Genomic DNA, 20,221 nt, shown 5'->3' with positions numbered 1-20,221 from the left:
TGATCAATAGATTGGGGTATATAAGAAACATCTCTCCTTACTTAAATGTAAAACAATACATGAGGAATTTAAATTATTTTACATGCTGCATAATATGAAAATGTTTCCATATATATCTCAAAGTTACTAAATGATCTGCATTGTTATAAATAACTACCAACTTTTGTTTGATTTTATCTTCTAACCATTTAGGTCTGGTTCAGTAATCGCAGAGCTCGGTGGCGCAAACAAGCCGGTGCCAATCAGCTGGCAGCATTTAACCACTTGTTGCCTGGAGGATTCCCACCCACTGGAATGCCAGCACTGCCCCCATACCAGCTGCCCGACACGTCCTACCAAGCCGCCAGCCTAGCCCAAGGTCAGAACTTCAAGGAATATTAAAATATAAATGTAACTAAATTGTATGCAAAAGCATTTGTGATATATTCTCGTCATCTTAAAAATGTTCTTACTAAAACAACCCTGTTACGGGCTTTTACTCTTTCTTCAATGTTACCTCCCACACTGCCCTGGATATTGTGGGATAATCCCAGTTTGGAAACACCTTTTTGTCCTTTTTGTCCTTATTCCTGAGGCTGAAAGTCACACATTATAGTTTTGCCGTTGTGTTTGCTATCTGAGGTGTCAAGATCACCAGTTCTCAGTAAAAATCAGACTAGGTTTAACCTACGAAACTATAGCAGAAAGCCACGGCTAAGTGCCCACTAAATGAAAGACATCTATTTGGGGAAACAATGAAATCCTTCTTAGGTCAGTAATCTACATGTACCGTAGTTATTTATTGTCATTCCGTAGTGAATCACTATCAGTCTGGGATAGACACCTGGGTCAAGATGTTGTGGGAACCACAGCCAAAAAGGGAGTGATTCAACCTGGCATCTACCATATGCTAGTACACAACCAGCCAGGCAGCCAACCAGATGGCACATGTGCCAAGCATTAAGGAAGCCTCTTGCATGGGCTTCTTATTATGGCACACTATAGCCATTTATTCTTTTGGTGAAGTTTGGGTGGTGGCTATATTTTGGAATACAGGATATGAAGTTTGGATGGTGGATATATTTTGGAGTACAGGATATGAAGTTTGGATGGCGGCTATGTTTCAGAGTACAGGATATGACGTTTGGATGGTGGCTATATTTCAGAGTACAGGATATGACGTTTGGATGGTGGCTATATTTCGGAGTGCAGGATATGATGTTTGGATGGTGGCTATATTTCGGAGTGCAGGATATGATGTTTGGATGGTGGCTATATTTCGGAGTGCAGGATATGACGTTTGGATGGTGGCTATATTTCGGAGTGCAGGATATGATGTTTGGATGGTGGCTATATTTCGGAGTGCAGGATATGATGTTTGGATGGTGGCTATATTTCGGAGTACAGGATATGAAGTTTGGATGGTGGCTATGTTTCAGAGTACAGGATATGAAGTTTGGATGGTGGCTATATTTTGGAGTACAGGATATGAAGTTTGGATGGCGGCTATGTTTCAGAGTACAGGATATGAAGTTTGGATGGTGGCTATATTTCAGAGTGCAGGATATGAAGTTTGGATGGTGGCTATATTTCGGAGTGTAGGATATGATGTTTGGATGGTGGCTATATTTCGGAGTACAGGTATGAAGTTTGAAAAGGTGGCTATGTTTCAGAGTACAGGATATGATGTTTCGGTGGTGGCTATAATTTGGAATACAGTATGTGATGTTTGTTTTGTACTGTTTTGTAGATGGTGGAAGCACTGTTCACAGACCGCAACCTCTTCCTCCATCGTCAATGCACCAAGGTGCTCTGTCAGCAGCCACCGCCGATACCAGCTCTGCGTATGGTGCGCGACATAGCTTCTCCAGTTATTCAGATACATTTATCAACCCAGGAGGACCGCCCAATCACATGAACCCGGTCAGCAATGGGCTATCTCCGCAGGTAAGAGGAAGGATACGAGTGCTGCTTGTTATGTCTTTGATAAAGGTGGATTAATCATTTAAGTTGAATCATTCTAGTTGAATGGGTGTCATTCACTTAACAGTTTAAAATGACGAACTCAGTAATTATTAAATTTTAGCAGTGAGTTTTCCACACGTATTATGTTACCATTTTGCAATCTGATAACAAATGATCTGAATGTGAATATTGATTTATATATATTATACGCCGGTGGGCAGTGTTTCCATCTGAGGTTAAGGAATTAAAATACTTCTTGGTTCTTAATAAAGTCCGCCCCTGTGTAACGCACTCCAGTTTGTAGTATTCTGGGAGCACGGCGAGCTGGTAGGATGGATGCCATAACCTGGCATGAGATGGGCAATGCCATCATTAACAAGGTATAATCCTACCGTTACATTAAACCTTTGCAGCTTCTCATTATCACGTATGAAAGTCACTCTGCTACAGAGTAAGGGGTACCAAAGAAACATTTTGGGTACAAGAATCCTCCCCAACAGACAAAGTAAACAGCAGGATGGGCTGTGATGTATGACAGGAATTGGTCTTACTATAAAAGTGTTTATGCTGTTTTATATAATTATTATTACTTACTGTGTAATAGTTATTATGTTCTATCAGCATTCACTGCAGCCCAAGGGGTTCTTATAGGAAATATGCCGAAAGCAATGAGGATGCTGCTGCGTGTTGGGAGCAGTGGGTGATGCTGTGTGTTGGACGCAGTAGGTGATGCTGTGTGTAGGACGCAGTAGGTGATGCTGTGTGTTGGACGCAGTAGGTGATGCGGTGTGTTGGGTGCAGTGGGTGATGCTGTGTGTTGGACGCAGTAGGTGATGCTGTGTGTTGGGTGCAGTGGGTGATGCTGTGTGTTGGGTGCAGTGGGTGAGGCTACAGGTTGGATGCAGTGGGTGATACTGTGTGTTAGACACAGTGGGTGTTGATGTGTGTTGGGTGCAGTTGGTGATGCTGTATGCTCGACGCAGTTGGTGATCTTGTGTGTTGGGTGCAGTGGGTGATGCTGTGTGTTAGACACAGTGGGTGATGCTGTGTGTTAGATGCAGTGGGTGATGCTGTGTGTTGGGTGCAGTTGGTGATGCTGTGTGTTGGGTGCAGTTGGTGATACTATGTGTTAGACACAGTGGGTGATGCTGTGTGTTGGACGCAGTGGGTGATGCTGTGTGTTGGATGCAGTGGGTGATGCTGTGTGTTGGGAGCAGTGGGTGATGCTGTATGTTGGATGCAGTGGGTGATGCTGTGTGTTGGACGCAGTGGGTGATGCTGTATGTTGGATGCAGTGGGTGATGCTGTGTGTTGGATGCAGTGGGTGATGCTGTGTGTTGGACGCAGTGGGTGATGCTGTGTGTTAGACACAGTGGGTGATGCTGTGTGTTAGATGCAGTGGGTGATGCTGTGTGTTGGGAGCAGTGGGTGATGCTTAGTGTTGGACGCAGTTGGTGATACTATGTGTTAGACACAGTGGGTGATGCTGTGTGTTGGATGTAGTGGGTGATGCTTAGTGTTGGACGCAGTGGGTGATACTGTGTGTTAGACACAGTGGGTGATGCTGTGTGTTAGATGCAGTGGGTGATGCTGTGTGTTGGGAGCAGTGGGTGATGCTTAGTGTTGGACGCAGTTGGTGATACTATGTGTTAGACACAGTGGGTGATGCTGTGTGTTGGACGCAGTGGGTTATGCTGTGTGTTGGATGCAGTGGGTGATGCTGTGTGTTGGGAGCAGTGGGTGATGCTGTATGTTGGATGCAGTGGGTGATGCTGTATGTTGGATGCAGTGGGTGATGCTGTGTGTTGGACGCAGTGGGTGATGCTGTGTGTTGGACGCAGTGGGTGATGCTGTGTGTTGGATGCAGTGGGTGATGCTGTGTGTTAGACACAGTGGGTGATGCTGTGTGTTGGACGCAGTGGGTGATGCTGTGTGTTAGATGCAGTGGGTGATGCTGTTTGTTGGGAGCAGTGGGTGATGCTTCGTGTTGGACGCAGTTGGTGATACTATGTGTTAGACACAGTGGGTGATGCTGTGTGTTGGACGCAGTGAGTGATGCTGTGTGTTGGACGCAGTGGGTGATGCTGTGTGTTTAAGTGCAGATACAGTTTTGGCTTTAAAGAGATACTGTATTATACCCAGATGATAAGATGGTAATAATTTATGGCTCTTACAGCTTCCATGGAAACGTGAAACAACATGCTGTATTCATAATAGAATAAATCGGGTTTCATTCCTAATGTTATTAAATTGTTGCAATAAGGGTCTTATCTCACAACTTGGGAATATAACCATGTTTTCAGAGAAAATACATAGATTTAGTAAAATAATAAACAATATATGTTTGTACTGTTATTTTTTTTTTGTTAATGCATGGTTTTTGAATATTAAATCACATACAAATACTACATTTTTTTCATTGAGAAAATAAAAGTGGGTGTTTTGTCATTGACCCCAATATTGGGCTGTGATTGGGATTCCTCTCCTCCAGTATACAGATGTTTGCACCTGACTGTCACACCTCGGATCAGGCAAATTTGCACGCTTGACAAAATCCTAAAATATACTTGCTATCCGAAAGAACATACCTTTACATTACATCTAGGAAATTGTCTATCATAATCCTCTAACAGATTAGCAGAAATGCGGATTTTTGACCTGATCTGCAAAACGTTACAATAAATCCAGACACGTAAATGGCTTTATATGAAATTGGATTTTCTTAAAATGCAGTACGTGTTGAACGTATATATAAGTTGTGTTAACTATATGTTTAAATCCATGGTACTGGGGGTTGGGGGGATAGTAAACTCAATAGTTTAAAGATTGTGTTGGGGCATTTTTTTGCTGGATGCTGTACTATAACAGGAGTTAATTTATGTTTGGTTACTCTGCGCTCTGTAGCGGCTGACTGCATTAATAACATGGCTTCCCCGTTGTGGTAACCCCTGGCTTATAGTCATTCCTACTATTCCATTTCTTTTCGAAGGCTCTGCGCTTATAATAAGCATTTAAAATGAGACTTGCTGGGCGCGGGAGGGGAACGGCAAGGGATGTTAAATACTACAAAATTAGAAAAAAGAAAACTGATGCAAATCATTGGTAAAGAGAAAATTATGTGCAATTATCCAGCGATATTGGGCATTGAGGCCCACCCTCGACCAACAAGATCTCATTAACAAGCAGAAAATAAGATTGAAATGGTGTGTAAAAAAGCCGAAAAATGAATTTCAATGCCGCATTTGTCCACAATTACCCCCTCGTTCACACATATTTTATTGCAATTTTTTTATTCTACTTAATCTTTGCATCCCTCAAAGCAGATTGGCGACATTCTAGATTTATAGAGGCAGGGGGAGCGAGCAGTAAGGATTTTCCCTCTCTGAATGGGAGCCCCGCGCTCTCCATTTCACCGGCTGCTGAGTGTGGATAACACAGCACAGCTCGCACAGAGATCAGGGGCCAGTAGGGTGTTAGTGGGAATACTGTGCCGAGTTCTGATTGGTCTAGGGATGATAACAGAGTAACGAGTATCACCATTCCTTGACTGACAAGACAAATCTGCTCGGGATTTTCACTTTAGCTGTTTTGACGGCAGAGAAAGGGACTTGATTAACTGAAAGCAATTTATGTTGATATTTTGGGATAACTTCCCCCCATTTGACAGTTTTGCCCTAAAACGCAAATGTTATGAGAATTTCCTAAAATGTATTTTATAATTTTACTAGCATGTTAGGGGCCAGTCGGTTCTCCTCGAGTGGTGTATAAAGTATCTACCACTGATACCTTGCTTTGGGTGTTTGGTTGAATGGACTATTCTAACTTGTTAGGATGTTTAGGCTGAAGAGGGGAAAACAATAATGGGAGATATGTGGGGTTTATTCACTAAACTGTGAATTGTAGTAATTGCAATAGGCTGAAATAGCCAAGCTGCCACTAGATACAAGTTAGAGCATTTGTTCCCAGTTTTTGCCTGGATTTTACCCATAGGTTTTCTGCTCATTACAATTAACTATTTAGTAAATGCTGGCCTTTGAAATCACTAGGCTGGGGAGGTGGTTTATTTAAATGTAATCCTTTAAACCGATGGATTTCACTTAATCTCATATTGGGAGTATATATATATAGTTTGTTTTTCTTCTGAATAAACTGTGGCACTGTCATTGAAACTGTGGCACTGTCATTTAAGAAGGCATGTATTAGCTAAATGCCTGCAATACCACTTACAGCCCGTAGGTAGGTAGGTAAAACAACTAATATTTTCCGTTTTCTATGGAGAGCTATGGACATGGACTATAACAGCAACAGCACCACCACAACTGTCAAGGCCATGAGTGGTACTGCATCTAAAATGTGATTTTAGATGGAACGTTACTATACATTACAGTATTTGCATACACATAGTTACACTGGAAAGCTATTCCAGGTATCTACTACCCTTACTATATCACTGTTACTGCTCCCACTGGAAGGCTATTCCAGGTATCTACTACCCTTTCTATGTCACTGTTACTGCTCCCACTGGAAGGCTATTCCAGGTATCTACTACCCTTTCTATATCATGGTTACTGCTCCCACTGGAAGGCTATTCCATGTATCTACTTCCCTTTCTATGTCACTGTTACTGCCCCCACTGGAAGGCTATTCCAGGTATCTACTTCCCTTTCTATGTCACTGTTACTGCCCCCACTGGAAGGCTATTCCAGGTATCTACTACCCTTTCTATATCGGTGTTACTGCTCCCACTGGAAGGCTATTCCAGGTATCTACTACCCTTTCTATGTCACTGTTACTGCTCCCACTGGGAAGCTATTCCAGGTATCTACTACCCTTTCTATGTCACTGTTACTGCTCCCACTGGAAGGCTATTCCAGGTATCTACTACCCTTTCTATATCATGGTTACTGCTCCCACTGGAAGGCTATTCCATGTATCTACTTCCCTTTCTATGTCACTGTTACTGCCCCCACTGGAAGGCTATTCCAGGTATCTACTACCCTTTCTATATCACTGTTACTGCTCCCACTGGAAGGTTATTCCAGGTATCTACTAACCTTTCTACATCACTATTACTGCTTCCACTGGAAGGCTATCCCAGGTATCTACTACTCTTTCTATATCACGGTTACTGCTCCCACTGGAAGGCTATTCCACATATCTACTACCCTTTCTATATCACTGTTACTGCTCCCACTGGCAAGCTATTCCAGGTATCTACTACCCTTTCTATATCACTGTTACTGCTCCCACTGGAAGGCTATTCCAGGTATCTACTACCCTTTCTATATCACTGTTACTGCTCCCACTGGAAGGCTATTCCAGGTATCTACTACCCTTTCTATATCGCTGTTACTGCTCCCACTGGAAGGCTATTCCAGGTGTCTACTACCCTTTCTATATCACTGTTACTGCTCCAACTGGAAGGCTATTCCATGTATCTACTACCCTTTCTATATCACTGTTACTGCTCCCACTGGAAGGCCATTCCACGTATCTACTACCCTTTCTATATCGCTGTTACTGCTCCCACTGGAAGGCTATTCCAGGTATCTACTACCCTTTCTATATCACTGTTACTGCTCCCACTGGAAGGCTATTCCAGGTATCTACTACCCTTTCTATATCACTGTTACTGCTCCCACTGGAAGGCTATTCCAGGTATCTACTACCCTTTCTATATCACTGTTACTGCTCCCACTGGAAGGCTATTCCAGGTATCTACTACCCTTTCTATATCACTGTTACTGCTCCCACTGGAAGGCTATTCCAGGTATCTACTACCCTTTCTATATCACTGTTACTGCTCCCACTGGAAGGCTATTCCAGGTATCTACTACCCTTTCTATATCACTGTTACTGCTCCCACTGGAAGGCTATTCCAGGTATCTACTACCCTTTCTATATCACTGTTACTGCTCCCACTGGAAGGCTATTCCAGGTATCTACTACCCTTTCTATATCACTGTTACTGCTCCCACTGGAAGGCTATTCCAGGTATCTACTACCCTTTCTATATCACTGTTACTGCTCCCACTGGAAGGCTATTCCAGGTATCTACTACCCTTTCTATATCACTGTTACTGCTCCCACTGGAAGGCTATTCCAGGTATCTACTACCCTATCTGCTTTACCCTTTGCTGCTCTCTTCACACACGGTATAAAATGTACTAGTGGATTTTCTGTCTCTTAGACTGTGTATCCTTTCCCAGTATTTTTTAGCTAAATTCCTGTGCTGCAAATATTTGAACCCACGCACTTATATCCCATTGTGGGCTAGTGAATTCTAGGCACCTGCTGCTGTCACTCAGTCCCGGGAGGGAGTCAGGAAGGGCATTAAGAGCTAGGCATTCCTTTACACGTGAGAAAAGCAGAAACCCTCTCTGTTTGCGGGTCTCGGAGCTGGGATTTCCTTGTGTCCCCTGAGATGGCAGAAGACCAAAGATTTCGGGCTGGCCTTCTCGCTCACTCATTAAAATCTGCAGAGAGAAAATAAGATATTTATTGGGCTCAGCTGAAGGCTTTCTCTGGGGTTAGATCAATTCAATGTTTGCATTCAGCGATACCAGATGTAGAGGATGTATCGAGGGTGGTCTGCGGGTCTCTGGGATATGTGGACAGACAAAGCTGACGCTGTCCCTCATATATGGAGCTTTATTCCACATCTGTCCACAAGTGCAGACAAAATTGGAATGAAAAAGCAATGAATTAAAAAACAAACTCTTAAAAAATGCTTTGTTATTTTCTTTGGGGTGTAGGATTTAAAAGGACAATTCTTTACGTATCCCCCAGCAGCCTTGTTAATCATCAATCAACACAATCTATTTGTTCTGAGTTCTCCAAAGGGCTCAAAGTGTGTTAATAGATTACCCAACTCAATGGTACTCCCCTATTGACCACAGAATGATGGAGCTGGGAGATTTATTTTATTATTAATGCCATTTGGCAAGTGACTCAATGATAATTGATTATGAATGATCAAATGATTATTTATACTCAGTCCAATAGTAAATTAAAACGTATCTGGATTGTGATATTTCTTTAAATAATGGATTTTATTTCATTTTTTAGTTATGTCATGGGTTAGGCTATCATAGCGCACCCAGACCTTATAATTAATATATTTTTTACCCTATGATTTTGATGATCTTGATGTTGCTTCACCGCCTGCGGCTTGTGGACCTCTGCCTGCATGGAAGATGCGCCGGGGTTGTGCCCCTAGTGGTCTTTGGCCCAGATGGGGAAGCATAGGGAGTAACATGCTTCTTCGGCGAGGTTGTGCCCAAGGGTGTCCCATTCACACTCCGGCCACTGCTTCTTAGGCCTCCTCCTGTACTCCAGCTCTCCTGTGACTGAATCTGTGCTGCAGCGTTGCGAGCTTCAGTTCGTGCCCAGAATCTGTCAAATGTCTGATGTAAGCGTCTGAGTACCTGCTCCGTTGCACTGTGGTGGACCTGCAGAGGCACATGTGTGCGATGGGTCTGTGTGTACGCCATCTTGGGGTGGTCCGCAGCGGTCAGGGTTTGAGCTTGTTTGGGGCTTGTGCCGGTGCTTGGAGTCAGCAGAGGTATGTGGAGCTGGGCGGTGGGGACCGGGATAACCCCCACCGGTCCAAAGGGGGGTAGCTGTGTACCGTGGTTGCTTCATGTATTTGAGGGCTGGGAGAGCGGCCACCTATCTCCAGCTCTGCATGGTGAAGGCCGCAAGCCGAGATGTCTACATTTAAGAGTGCGTCTCCTGGCTTGTTAATGTACGATAAAGGTTGCCATTTTCAAACCCACTGTGATGGGACAAGCCATAAACCGTAAAGGTAATCAAGATTTAAGTAGCATTCATAAATCCTGATATTACATGCCAGTTCCAAGCATCTCAAAAATGCACCATAGGAATTTCAATCATTCATATGGTGCTCCACAATAGAGGGCTTCCAACAAGATATTTTTTTAATAGAAAATATACGTAGTAATTAATTTAGTCTCCAATTCCCTATTTTTGAAGTAACATTTGCAGCATTGCAAATCTATTTATTTTGTTTTTTTACATTCCTTAAAAATGCGCAGCTTAATCCTGAAAATTTATGAGGATAATCAAAATGAAATAAAACTAAAGAATAAAAAAAAGACAAAATACTGAGATTGGGGAAATAAATGTTCTCCTATTATTTAAGCCGTACGGGTTAGGTGATGGTATCTGAAAGGTTTCCAGGTAGTCTTACAGCATAAAACGAGTTAAACGCCCCCGGAAAGTTTGCGAATCTTGTTCCTCTCATTTAGCGAACAGGGTTAGGGCTTCACTTCCAGTCTTATCTTCTCCCCTGCGAATCCCCTATTCCCTCCCTCCATCCCTATCACTCTCTCGCCTCTTCTCTCTCCTATTTGATGTGGAGAAGAGCTCGTTTCTGAACCGAGGGGATCAGTAGCGTCAGCAGAGCTTGTCTCTCTCCTTTGATCCATGTCCTGAGGCCGGCTTGACAGTAAAGCAGCATGGAGACAAAACGACTGAGCCAAGTGATTCCTGACAACTGTCTCCCAGAGATAAGGAAGCCTCTTTATTCCTGGATTTTTTTTTTATATTTAATACCTCCTCTTCGTTTCTATACGAAGGAGAGTCACTTTAAACTAGAGGCAGCAGCCAAGGCATGTTGTGTGGGGATGATACACTGGAGTGTTGCTACGCACGCTCTCTACGGTAACATTATAGCAGAAAACAAGACTGCAATGCTCCCTTTCAGGACTATTTTCTCTAAAAATAATCTTTATCACAACTCCACCTTGTAGATGCCACAGTTACAAAAGCTGCTCCACTGAACAAGCAAGGTGTCATTTTTAGAAAGATTTAATTTCTCTGTGTTGGACAGCTCACAAAACATACTTAGAGGGAACATTGACTACGAGGCTAAACCATTCTCTGTTCACATACAGTATACTATTCAGAAAATACTGGAGAAATAGATGCACGATTTAAGGTTGTGGAGGAAATCTCTTGAAAGCTTGTCTTTGAAATATTATGTTAGTCCAATAAAAAAGTTATCATTGCACACTGCAATACTCTGGTATTTTGGCAAAATATAAACAGCAGAATTGGGAAGAATTGCTAAAGGTGTCTTAAAAACTTGGACCATTTATTGTCATCTATAGCGAGTCCTTGTGTCAAGCCAAGACTTGCTGGGTAATTGCTACATTGTGATATTGAGCCAGTGTTGGTCAGAGCTCTCCAGCTGAGGGATATCAGAATCAGAGGTTTAAATCTCGACACAGTTAGCTCAGCCTTTCATTCTTGTGACGTCAATAAAGTGTTAAGTAATAATAGGATTTGGACCCCAGAAAGTGAACTAATGAAAATCTAATAGGGTTCATTCACTAAAGTGAGAATACAAAGTGAGTTTCATATTGAGGGTCAAAGTACCCAAACTGGAAGCTTAGCTCTCAATTTCAATTATTTTGGCCTTAAATCTAAAATTCACTAGGAATAACTCTGTTAATAGAGCTTTTCTAATGACATAGGTTTCAATGTAATATTCCTTTGGATAAACTTTTCAGATGATTTCATATTTTTGGATAAACTTTTAAAATAATTGCAAATATTAAAATATATATATATATATAAATTAACACAGTTTTCAAAATATTAAATCATTTTAAAAGTTTATAAAAAAAATATTAAAGCATAAAAATATTAAAGTTGGGTACATTTTACCCAACAATATGAAATTTCCCCCATGTTTTGACAGATAGTTTTACGAAGGGCAGGCATGTGTTCACTAGTTCCTTGGGCTCCTGAAGAGTTGATCTTGACAATATATTTATTTTCCTTTTTTGAGACATCAATGTACAAGTATATGCCCTAACAAAAGAATTATGTAGAAAACACCTAAACATTTATGTTCAAATACCAATAAAAATTATATTAGAATAAAATGGTGCTGGTACCTTTGTGAACCCTACTAAAAATGTCTTCTGTAGCCTTTACCCTCTGTATTACATACAGAAGCAGCTGCTACTTTGTACATTATGATGGATTCGCGAGCCTGAGTGCGGTTTGATCACCACAGGCGAAGGACATTGTCAGGACACCGCTGAGACCCGTTTGTCTGTTTTTTGTTTTAATAAACACATTTTAATAAACTTGTTTCAGACACGTTGACAAGCTCTTTCTGGATTAACTGGTAGCGTTCTGCGTCTTTACTCCATGACTTTTTGCCAAAAAAAATGTTCTTGTACCACGTGGAGTCACTCTGCGCATGTGAAAGCTGACTAGACATAAACGCAAGTATTGGCAGATTATGATTATTTCCCAATGCAGAAAATAGAATGGAGTCCATCAGAAATGTCCACGATCTGAATCTATTAATTAATACAATGTATCTTTGCCCTAGTAGCAGCCGATCACACTTATTGTTTGAAGTCTAATCATCATTCTCGAAAGGTGAAAGGTCATTGAGAAAACAAGTGCTTTAGTTTAGCTCCAGATGCCTGTATGACAGGTGCGGCTCGTGATATATTTCCTTCTTGCTACCGTCTTTACTAACATTGTAAGAGAAACGAGCTCCAGGATAGAGCCAGAGATTCATTAAATTTCCCAGGAATAAGAGAATGACTGATGTTAAACTCAGATCCTCAGACAAGCCTGTTGATGGATTTTCATAGAATTGGACTTTTCCTCCTAGGAAAGGTGTGAAGAGTCATTACACTATGTATCAGGTCAAGAACTTGAGTTCTCCATGTTCCCGGAACATTGAGAAGAGATCTTATTACCTATAGCAGGATTTTACTACCTACACCGAGTCCAGATATTGCTGACTCCATCTACCACAATTTCACAGCCAGAATCCTGGCAAAGCATCAGGGGAGATGAAGTCCACAAAACCTGGAGTGTCGAAGATAGCATACCCATGATTTATAGACTTATCTGAAGTAGAGATATTGGAATTAAACTTGCTCTGTTAGTGGCACGGCCTCAATTTTAGTGGAACGTAGAACATCCCGGATTGTTAGTATATTAGGGAGAGAGAGGATTATTTTCATTATTTAAAAAGCTGATAAATCCACGTTCTTGACCAAGTTATAGGTGCATGGTAGGTGTCAAAGATTTGGAAAATATCCTAACCCAATGACAACTGTCCATTAATAAAGAGATGTTGAAAGCATGTGAGGTTTTTGACCCATATTGCTGCCCAGCTTACAACTGGACCAGAGGCTTCGAATAGTTTCTACCAAGATAGGGTTATTTACGAATAGCTGGAAGCGTGTATGACTTGGAGAGTTTTCCAGTTCGGCTATTTTGGCATCAAATTTGAAATCCACATTAAATTCCTGACAATTCTCATTTAATACCCCTGAGTGTTTCACCCTTTATGAAGAGCAGATTTTAACACCAAAAAAACTATTTACAAATGTCTGTCAGTAGACGAGAGAGCTAAATTACCCTGTGGACCAATGTTACCTAAACATAACTGTAATATTAATTACAAATCTACTTTGTTTAGATATGTAATTTATCATTTTTTTTAGACATTGTCTGAATCTGTCGTTTGATAAAGAATCCAACATCGAAGCTGTCCTAACTAACTGAACATCATAATGCTTCTACTTAACCCAAAATGTACTTCCCCCGATCCTTAATGTTATATATTAGAGTTTCCTAGAACGATAGTTGTTTTGACCTTGACTTTACTTGTATAGGGCAGGGATGTCACATGTCCTGACTCTAAAAGAGGTCTATGTTAAGATCCACAAAACATTGAGTGCTTTGACGAGGACAAAGTGAGGAAGGAGCAGTTAGTCTGCCTAACATGTCCATTATGGATCGAGCCATACGGCAACAGATCAGAGCATAACTGAGGAAAATGGAAAAAATTGCAGATTTTTTTCCCATTTCTTTGTTCAGCCATTTGGCAGCGAATGGGTTTCTACCGAACAGACATCTTTATCGAACTCATCTCAAACTGGGGTTTATTAGCAAGTCCTTATCAACTCCCAGAATCATCCCCCTACTTCTGTTGTTAGTTTAAATAAAAAGGAATAAGAACTCAATAAAAGTGTTTCTTCTCGTTATCTGGCACAGAAATCAGCTTCGAGCTCAGAGGAAAGCGCGCCTGTACGCCAGCTGATGTGTTTACCCTTCTGTGTTTGTTATTTGGTTGACGCCAGGGGCTGAATTCTGCTAATTTTGTATCTGCCTTTATCCAGCTACTCCTCACCGGAGGGTCTGTGCACTGATAAGGGGATTAGTTACCGAGCTGAACAAGGAAGGTGTTTGACAAGGAGTGAGCTGGAAGGAAGATATTTGTTTCCCAAATAAAGAAGCCATGTTTGTATGTGAATATATTCCCAGGAAACTCTTGTTCAGAAGAAGTGTGAGCCTGCAGGTCTCATCCTTTTCAGTAAGGTACTGAAACCAACAGGTCAACTTCCTTTACAAAATGCGCCGAAAGCAATACTCAAAGATCAACACTCTTAAACATGGTTTTGTAAAGTAGAATTTGGTGGCCCCTGCGCTCCGACAGAGTGTGCAGCAGCGGTTAGTCTGAATAGCACAGTCTGCACTCCAGAGCCAGTAACAGGCTGATCGACACAACAGTATTAAAAGACACAGAGTGTCAAGTTACTCGTTGGTCATGTCCCTCTCCATATTGACGTCATGATGGCGGGCGTTATTCCAGTGTAGATTTTGATGCACGACGCTCGTTACTCACACGGATTTGTCCCAGCATCATTCTAAGGAGAACTGTTGACTGCACCATTTTGGCGATGCCCACCACGCACATTTTGGTGTCACAGTATTGACACTGGCCAATAGTATCCTTCTTCTCCCTATATATATCTTTGCTTTGTTTAGTCTGTCCCACGTCATGGTTCTTGTTACATATAAGTGCGTTGTATTTATTGTGTTGCTTATATTGGTTCCGACTTGTCTGATTTCTGGTTTCCCTAGAGCTTGACTTGCCTTATCATCCTGTCTCAGTTCTCTACTCCTAGACCTCGATCTGTGTCTGACTCTGTCTCAACTGTTTGTCGGTGTGATCTCGCCCTCCTGGACCTTACATTAAAGCCTGTCTACCCTAAGGACGATTAATACATGCCTATTTTGACCTAATATTCGTCCTCCTTTTGTCCCTTCTCCACAATTTCTAGTTCAGGGTACAAACCACTCAATCTTTTAGTATTGAGTTAAGTGTTCAAGAGACTTAAAACAACAAAAACCTCACATGCTTTCAACATCTCTTTTTCAAAATATGGTGTAACGTAAGTGAGGGAGAAAAAAGAAAATAACAGCATAAATCCGAGGTGGATACGTCGAATATATAGGAAACTATGAGGTGTAAACTTACATTGATAAGAGCCTCTAGAGGGATAGGCTCAAATCACATAAGCATCTGTGCCGTCTGGTGGCACTTTACCCTTTCTTGAAAACAGCAAATGTCCTCAGGAGATAAAAAAGTGAAAACAGAGACCCCTTATGGTGTAGTACGTTGTGACATAAAGTGCAAGTAATTGCTCACCTTTTCCAGAGCCAATGGAACCTGGCTCTGGGTAAAATCGCTTGTGTGCCTATAGGAGGGCACCACCCTTCTTTGGAAGCAGTAGTGGAGGAAGCTGAGGTAGGACTAAAGTAATTTTTTAATGTATAATAAAAACACATACAAAAAAAATCATAAATCTTTAACAAACATTAAAAAAATGTCCCATGAAGGCTCCTCTTGCCGAGAAGGAAAATGGTGCAAAAAAAACAAATAATACAACACAATATGTCACCTTTATAGGATATTTTAACAAAGATTTAATATTGAAACCTGTTACATTATGTCATTCTGTCCACTAGCTTTTGGCTGAGTTTCCCAACAATCACTGTTGATGGTTAGTAAGGACATCTGATGCACAGGGTAAAATATAGGAAGGAGATTTTAAACATAAAACTACCCTGGATCAAATACTATCTCAGTATGTTCTACGTGCAAGACTCTAGTTCCCATAATTCTAAGGGAACTGAACTCTCTAAATGGCTGAAGCCAAGCTGGTCGTCCACGTTCTGTACACCCATCCACTTTCAAAACTTCATACATTTAGTTTTTTAATGTCTTGTGCCTTAGAATTAATACAGCACGTGGGCCTAACAGGGAGAGAATCTCTCAAATAAACAGGAAGGGTTCAATATTATTTCAGAACAATCAGTAAAGTTCCAAATATATGCAAAGATATTTTTAAATGTTGCTCCTACTTCGCCAGGAGGCCTGCGATCAGTAGCGGAACAACAGGGGTCGCTGAGTTTGCGAGTGCAACTGGGCCCTCTGTGTTCCGCCTGTTAGGGGGGCCCTTGAACTGACTGGCTGGTCATCTTAGGACTCCCCTGAAATCTGGTTGGCAGGTGCCTACACTGCCGAAATGTGCATTATAAGAATGGAGGTTGGTGGCGAGGGAGCTCTGATCATCATTCTCTTCCTGCACAGCTTCCTCCTGGGATATGACATCACTCTGAATGTTTATATGTGTGTCTGTCAGTGGGTGAGAGTGTCTGTGAATGTGTGTGTTTGTCTGTTAGTGAGTGACAGTGTCTGTGAATGAGTGTGTTTGTTTGTCAGTGAGTGAGAGTGTCTGTGAATAAGTGGGTTTGTCTGTCAGTGAGTGTGTCTGTGAATTTGTGTGTTTGTCTGTCAGTGAGTGAGAGTGTCTGTGAATGAGTGTGTTTGTCAGTGCGTGACAGTGTCTGTAAATGTGTGTTTGTCAGTGAGTGAGAGTGTCTGTGAAGAAGTGTGTTTGTCTGTCAGTGAGTGAGAGTGTCTGTGAAGAAGTGTGTTTGTCTGTCAGTGAGTGAGAGTGTCTGTGAAGAAGTGTGTTTGTCTGTCAGTGAGTTAGAGTGTCTGTGACGGAGTGTGTTTGTCTGTCAGTGAGTGAGAGTGTCTATAAATGTGTGTGTTTGTCTGTGAATGTGTGTGTTTGTCTGTCAGTGAGTGAGTGTGTCTGTGAATGCGTGTGTTTGTCAGTGCGTGACAGTGTCTGTAAATGTGTGTTTGTCAGTGAGTGAGAGTGTCTGTGAAGAAGTGTGTTTGTCTGTCAGTGAGTGAGAGTGTCTGTGAAGAAGTGTGTTTGTCTGTCAGTGAGTGAGAGTGTCTGTGAAGGAGTGTGTTTGTCTGTCAGTGAGTGAGAGTGTCTATAAATGTGTGTGTTTGTCTGTGAATGTGTGTGTTTGTCTGTCAGTGAGTGAGTGTGTCTGTGAATGCGTGTGTTTGTCAGTGAGTGAGAGTGCCTGTGAATAAGTGTGTTTGTCTGTCAGTGAGAGTGTCTGTGAATGAGTGTGTGTCTGTCAGAGAGTGAGAGTGTCTGTGAATGTGTGTGTTTGTCTGTGTATGAGTATGGGTATCTGTGATTGAGAGTGTCTGTGAATGAGTGTGTGTGTCTGTCAGTGAGTGAGTGTCTGTGAATAAGTGTGTTTGTCTGTCAGTGAGAGTGTCTGTGAATGAGTGTGTGTCTGTCAGTGAGTGAGAGTGTCTGTGAATGTGTGTGTTTGTCTGTGTATGAGTATCTGTGATTGAGTGTGTCTGTCAGTGAGTGAGAGTGTCTGTGAATGTGTGTGTTTGTCTGTGTATGAGTATCTGTGATTGAGTGTGTTTGTCAGTGAGTGAGAGTGTTTGTGAATGAGTGTGTGTGTTTGTCAGTGAGTGAGAGTGTCTGTGAATGAGTGTGTGTGTCTGTCAGTGAGTGAGAGTGTCTGTGAATGAGTGTGTGTGTCTGTCAGTGAGTGAGAGTGTATGTGAATGAGTGTGTGTGTCTGTCAGTGAGTTAGACTGTCTGTGAATGAGTGTGATTGTCAGTCAGTGAGTGTCTTTCCAAATCCGCTATTTGGGCCTAACATTTTACATTTGCACTTTAGTAAAAGAACCCTGAAAGATTTATTGACCTCAATCAATGCAGTGTTACAGGTAAAAAGTGTAATGTGGTACGACAGGTAGAGTTCAGTATATAAATCTACATCTGGTACATACAATACATACCATTCTACATTTATAAATCACTTACAATGAAATAAAAGGGGCAGTTTTACAGAAACAAAATAATACAAACAGGTTTATTAACTCATTATCACATGTCTAGTGTGCGAGGCACTTAGTCATAGACAACCAAGGCTTATGACTAATAACCTTAAGCCAAGCAGTGATATAGAGTTCTTGTAATGGGGCACGCTAAATGGGCACAGAGGATCCTGACTGCTGAAACAATCCATTGTTTCTGTAAAATAACCTGAAAAGGCTTGTTATCTGTATCAAATGAACATTTAAAGAGTTTTTTTTTTTTTTTTTTTTTAATTCTTTATTTTTATAGTGCGTATGCGTATAACATTTGCATATGAGGTACCCCAAAGGCATTCCTCTAGCAGATTACTAACAGTTGAACATAAAGGTATAAGGTAGATCAAGCACATTTTTATATAAAAGGATATAAACAGGATAGCTTTACTTTGTGTAAGCATTTGCATAGCATAACAGAGTGGTACCGCTTAACTTTTTAGACGAGTTATTATTTTGCTGTGTCAAGAGCTAATTAAGCCATAAGTTGGTTACCACTAGGGTCACATTCCAACAAGATTAATTTTGTAACTCAGTTAACAGGATGGAACAGTAGCTTTAGATAGAGGGCAAAGGGATAAAACAAGTAGTAAGTGTATGCACAGAGCATGGGCTATGGTCACACTGATGCATATGAGAGTAAACCTTTCACTCCTGCCAGGCTATATCTTTATGTCTAAATACATGCATTTGCAAGTTAGGAGGAGGAGATGAGATAGACATGGCGAAGGTTAAACATTATCTATTAGTGTCTCGTGAAGCACATAAGCAAGCTAGCAATCCAAGTTTAAAACATAACGGTCACCGCAGAATAAGACAGGAGGTAATCTGCGAGATCTACATAGCAAAACAATATATTATTAGTTCAGGGCATCACTTCCTGACATCTATACAGCATAGGGTAATCAGGTTTGAAGGCCACGAATTTGAGAGCCCAGATCAGCCTATGCCAGTCACAGTCCTTGCCAAGTCTTGCCCTGGGAGGCATAGTGGCAGGCCATCAAGTGCAGCAGTAGTTATGTAGCATAGGGGGGTTTCTCCCGGTACCTTTAGCCTTGTGAGAGTCCCAGTGCTAGGCACCCTTGGTGCCCTCTTGTATGTCGTCTTATGTGGCTCGTGCTGGGTGCTTTCTGGCTTTGACTGTGTTGTCACGGTATGTCTGCTTGTTTCCTTGATGTGTTTGCTGGATTTAAGGTATTTCCCGCTGAGGGCTACTTTTTGCCGCCCTTTGGTCTCGTTGTCGCTGCTGTTCAGCCGGGTGGGTGGGTTTGCACCGCACCTCTGTGTCAGGCGTGTATGGCGTCCCCAGGTTCTCAGTCTCCGCTGGAACCGACGGAGCCTGGTCAGGCCCGGTCTCTGAGCCGTGAGGGTGATGCTGTCATGGGGAGAGGTAGGCAGCTGTGGTGCCGCTGTCATTCTGACCCCGGCTTTCAGCGTCTCCTGCAATCTCCTCCACAGGTCTGCAAAGTGCTGGTCGATTCGGGCCATTAGGCCGTCGCATATCAGTGGTGCGTCAGCGTGTGTCGCTTGTGCTGTTTCCCAGCAGGCAGCCGCCATCTTAGGTAAGTAGTGTGGCACTGTGCTGTCCGCGTATGCCCCCCTGGGTCTGAAGCTGGGCGAGGTTTCTCACCGTAGTGGACCGGGATGACCCCCACCGGTCCAAGGGGGGGGGGGGGAGAGTAGCTGCGTGCTGCAGTCGCGTAAGGGCTTTGAGAGCTGGGAGAGCGGCCGTCTCTCTGCAGCTCGGCGTGGTGCAGGCCCCAGGCCTCCGTTCGGGCTATCCGGTGTCTGAGACGCTCGTGTGGGGTATCCCCCGGTGCTCCGTTGTGCACTTAGCAAGGGTCTGTCGATTTGGGTCCAATTCGAGAGGGTGACCCTTGATTAGGTCCCCATTTGCCTTATCAGGCCTAGGAGCTCTTGCCTAGAACGTCCATTCAGCTCCACAGCTAGACTCCGCCCCCCCCATTTAAAGAGTTTTATCCTTGTCAGACATGTAAATTCTGGTACTAGGAGAGCAGTAACCCTGGCTTAAAGAAAAATGCATACAATGGGGTTACAATGCTGGAAACAAGGGTACAGATCACTGTATTAAATATTTAACCCAATAAAGTCTGAAGGATCCTTTCGTTAAGGTGAGAGTCCCTTCTTAAAGGGGCCCTGCAAATCAGAGAAAGCCCCATTAGGGTTGATTTATCAAATAATGAATTGCAGTGAATTGAG

General features: G+C 42.4%; 1 protein-coding gene across 3 annotated transcripts in view; it reads left to right on the top strand.

Annotated features, from left to right (window-relative positions):
* Positions 1-20,221, top strand: part of PAX7 (paired box 7) — a 129,552-nt gene that overhangs the window by 87,439 nt on the left and 21,892 nt on the right. For all 3 annotated transcript variants that reach the window (XM_063435718.1, XM_063435719.1, XM_063435717.1), the window contains exons 6-7: positions 193-358; positions 1,730-1,926. In XM_063435718.1, coding sequence (XP_063291788.1) covers positions 193-358; positions 1,730-1,926 — 363 coding nt within the window. The remainder of the gene's footprint in view (positions 1-192; positions 359-1,729; positions 1,927-20,221) is intronic.

Source organism: Pelobates fuscus, chromosome 11 (assembly GCF_036172605.1).
Source record: "Pelobates fuscus isolate aPelFus1 chromosome 11, aPelFus1.pri, whole genome shotgun sequence".
Taxonomy (NCBI): Eukaryota; Metazoa; Chordata; class Amphibia; order Anura; family Pelobatidae; genus Pelobates; species Pelobates fuscus.
The sequence above is the reverse complement of the archived record's forward strand: the minus strand, read 5'-3'. Positions and strand labels throughout refer to the sequence as shown.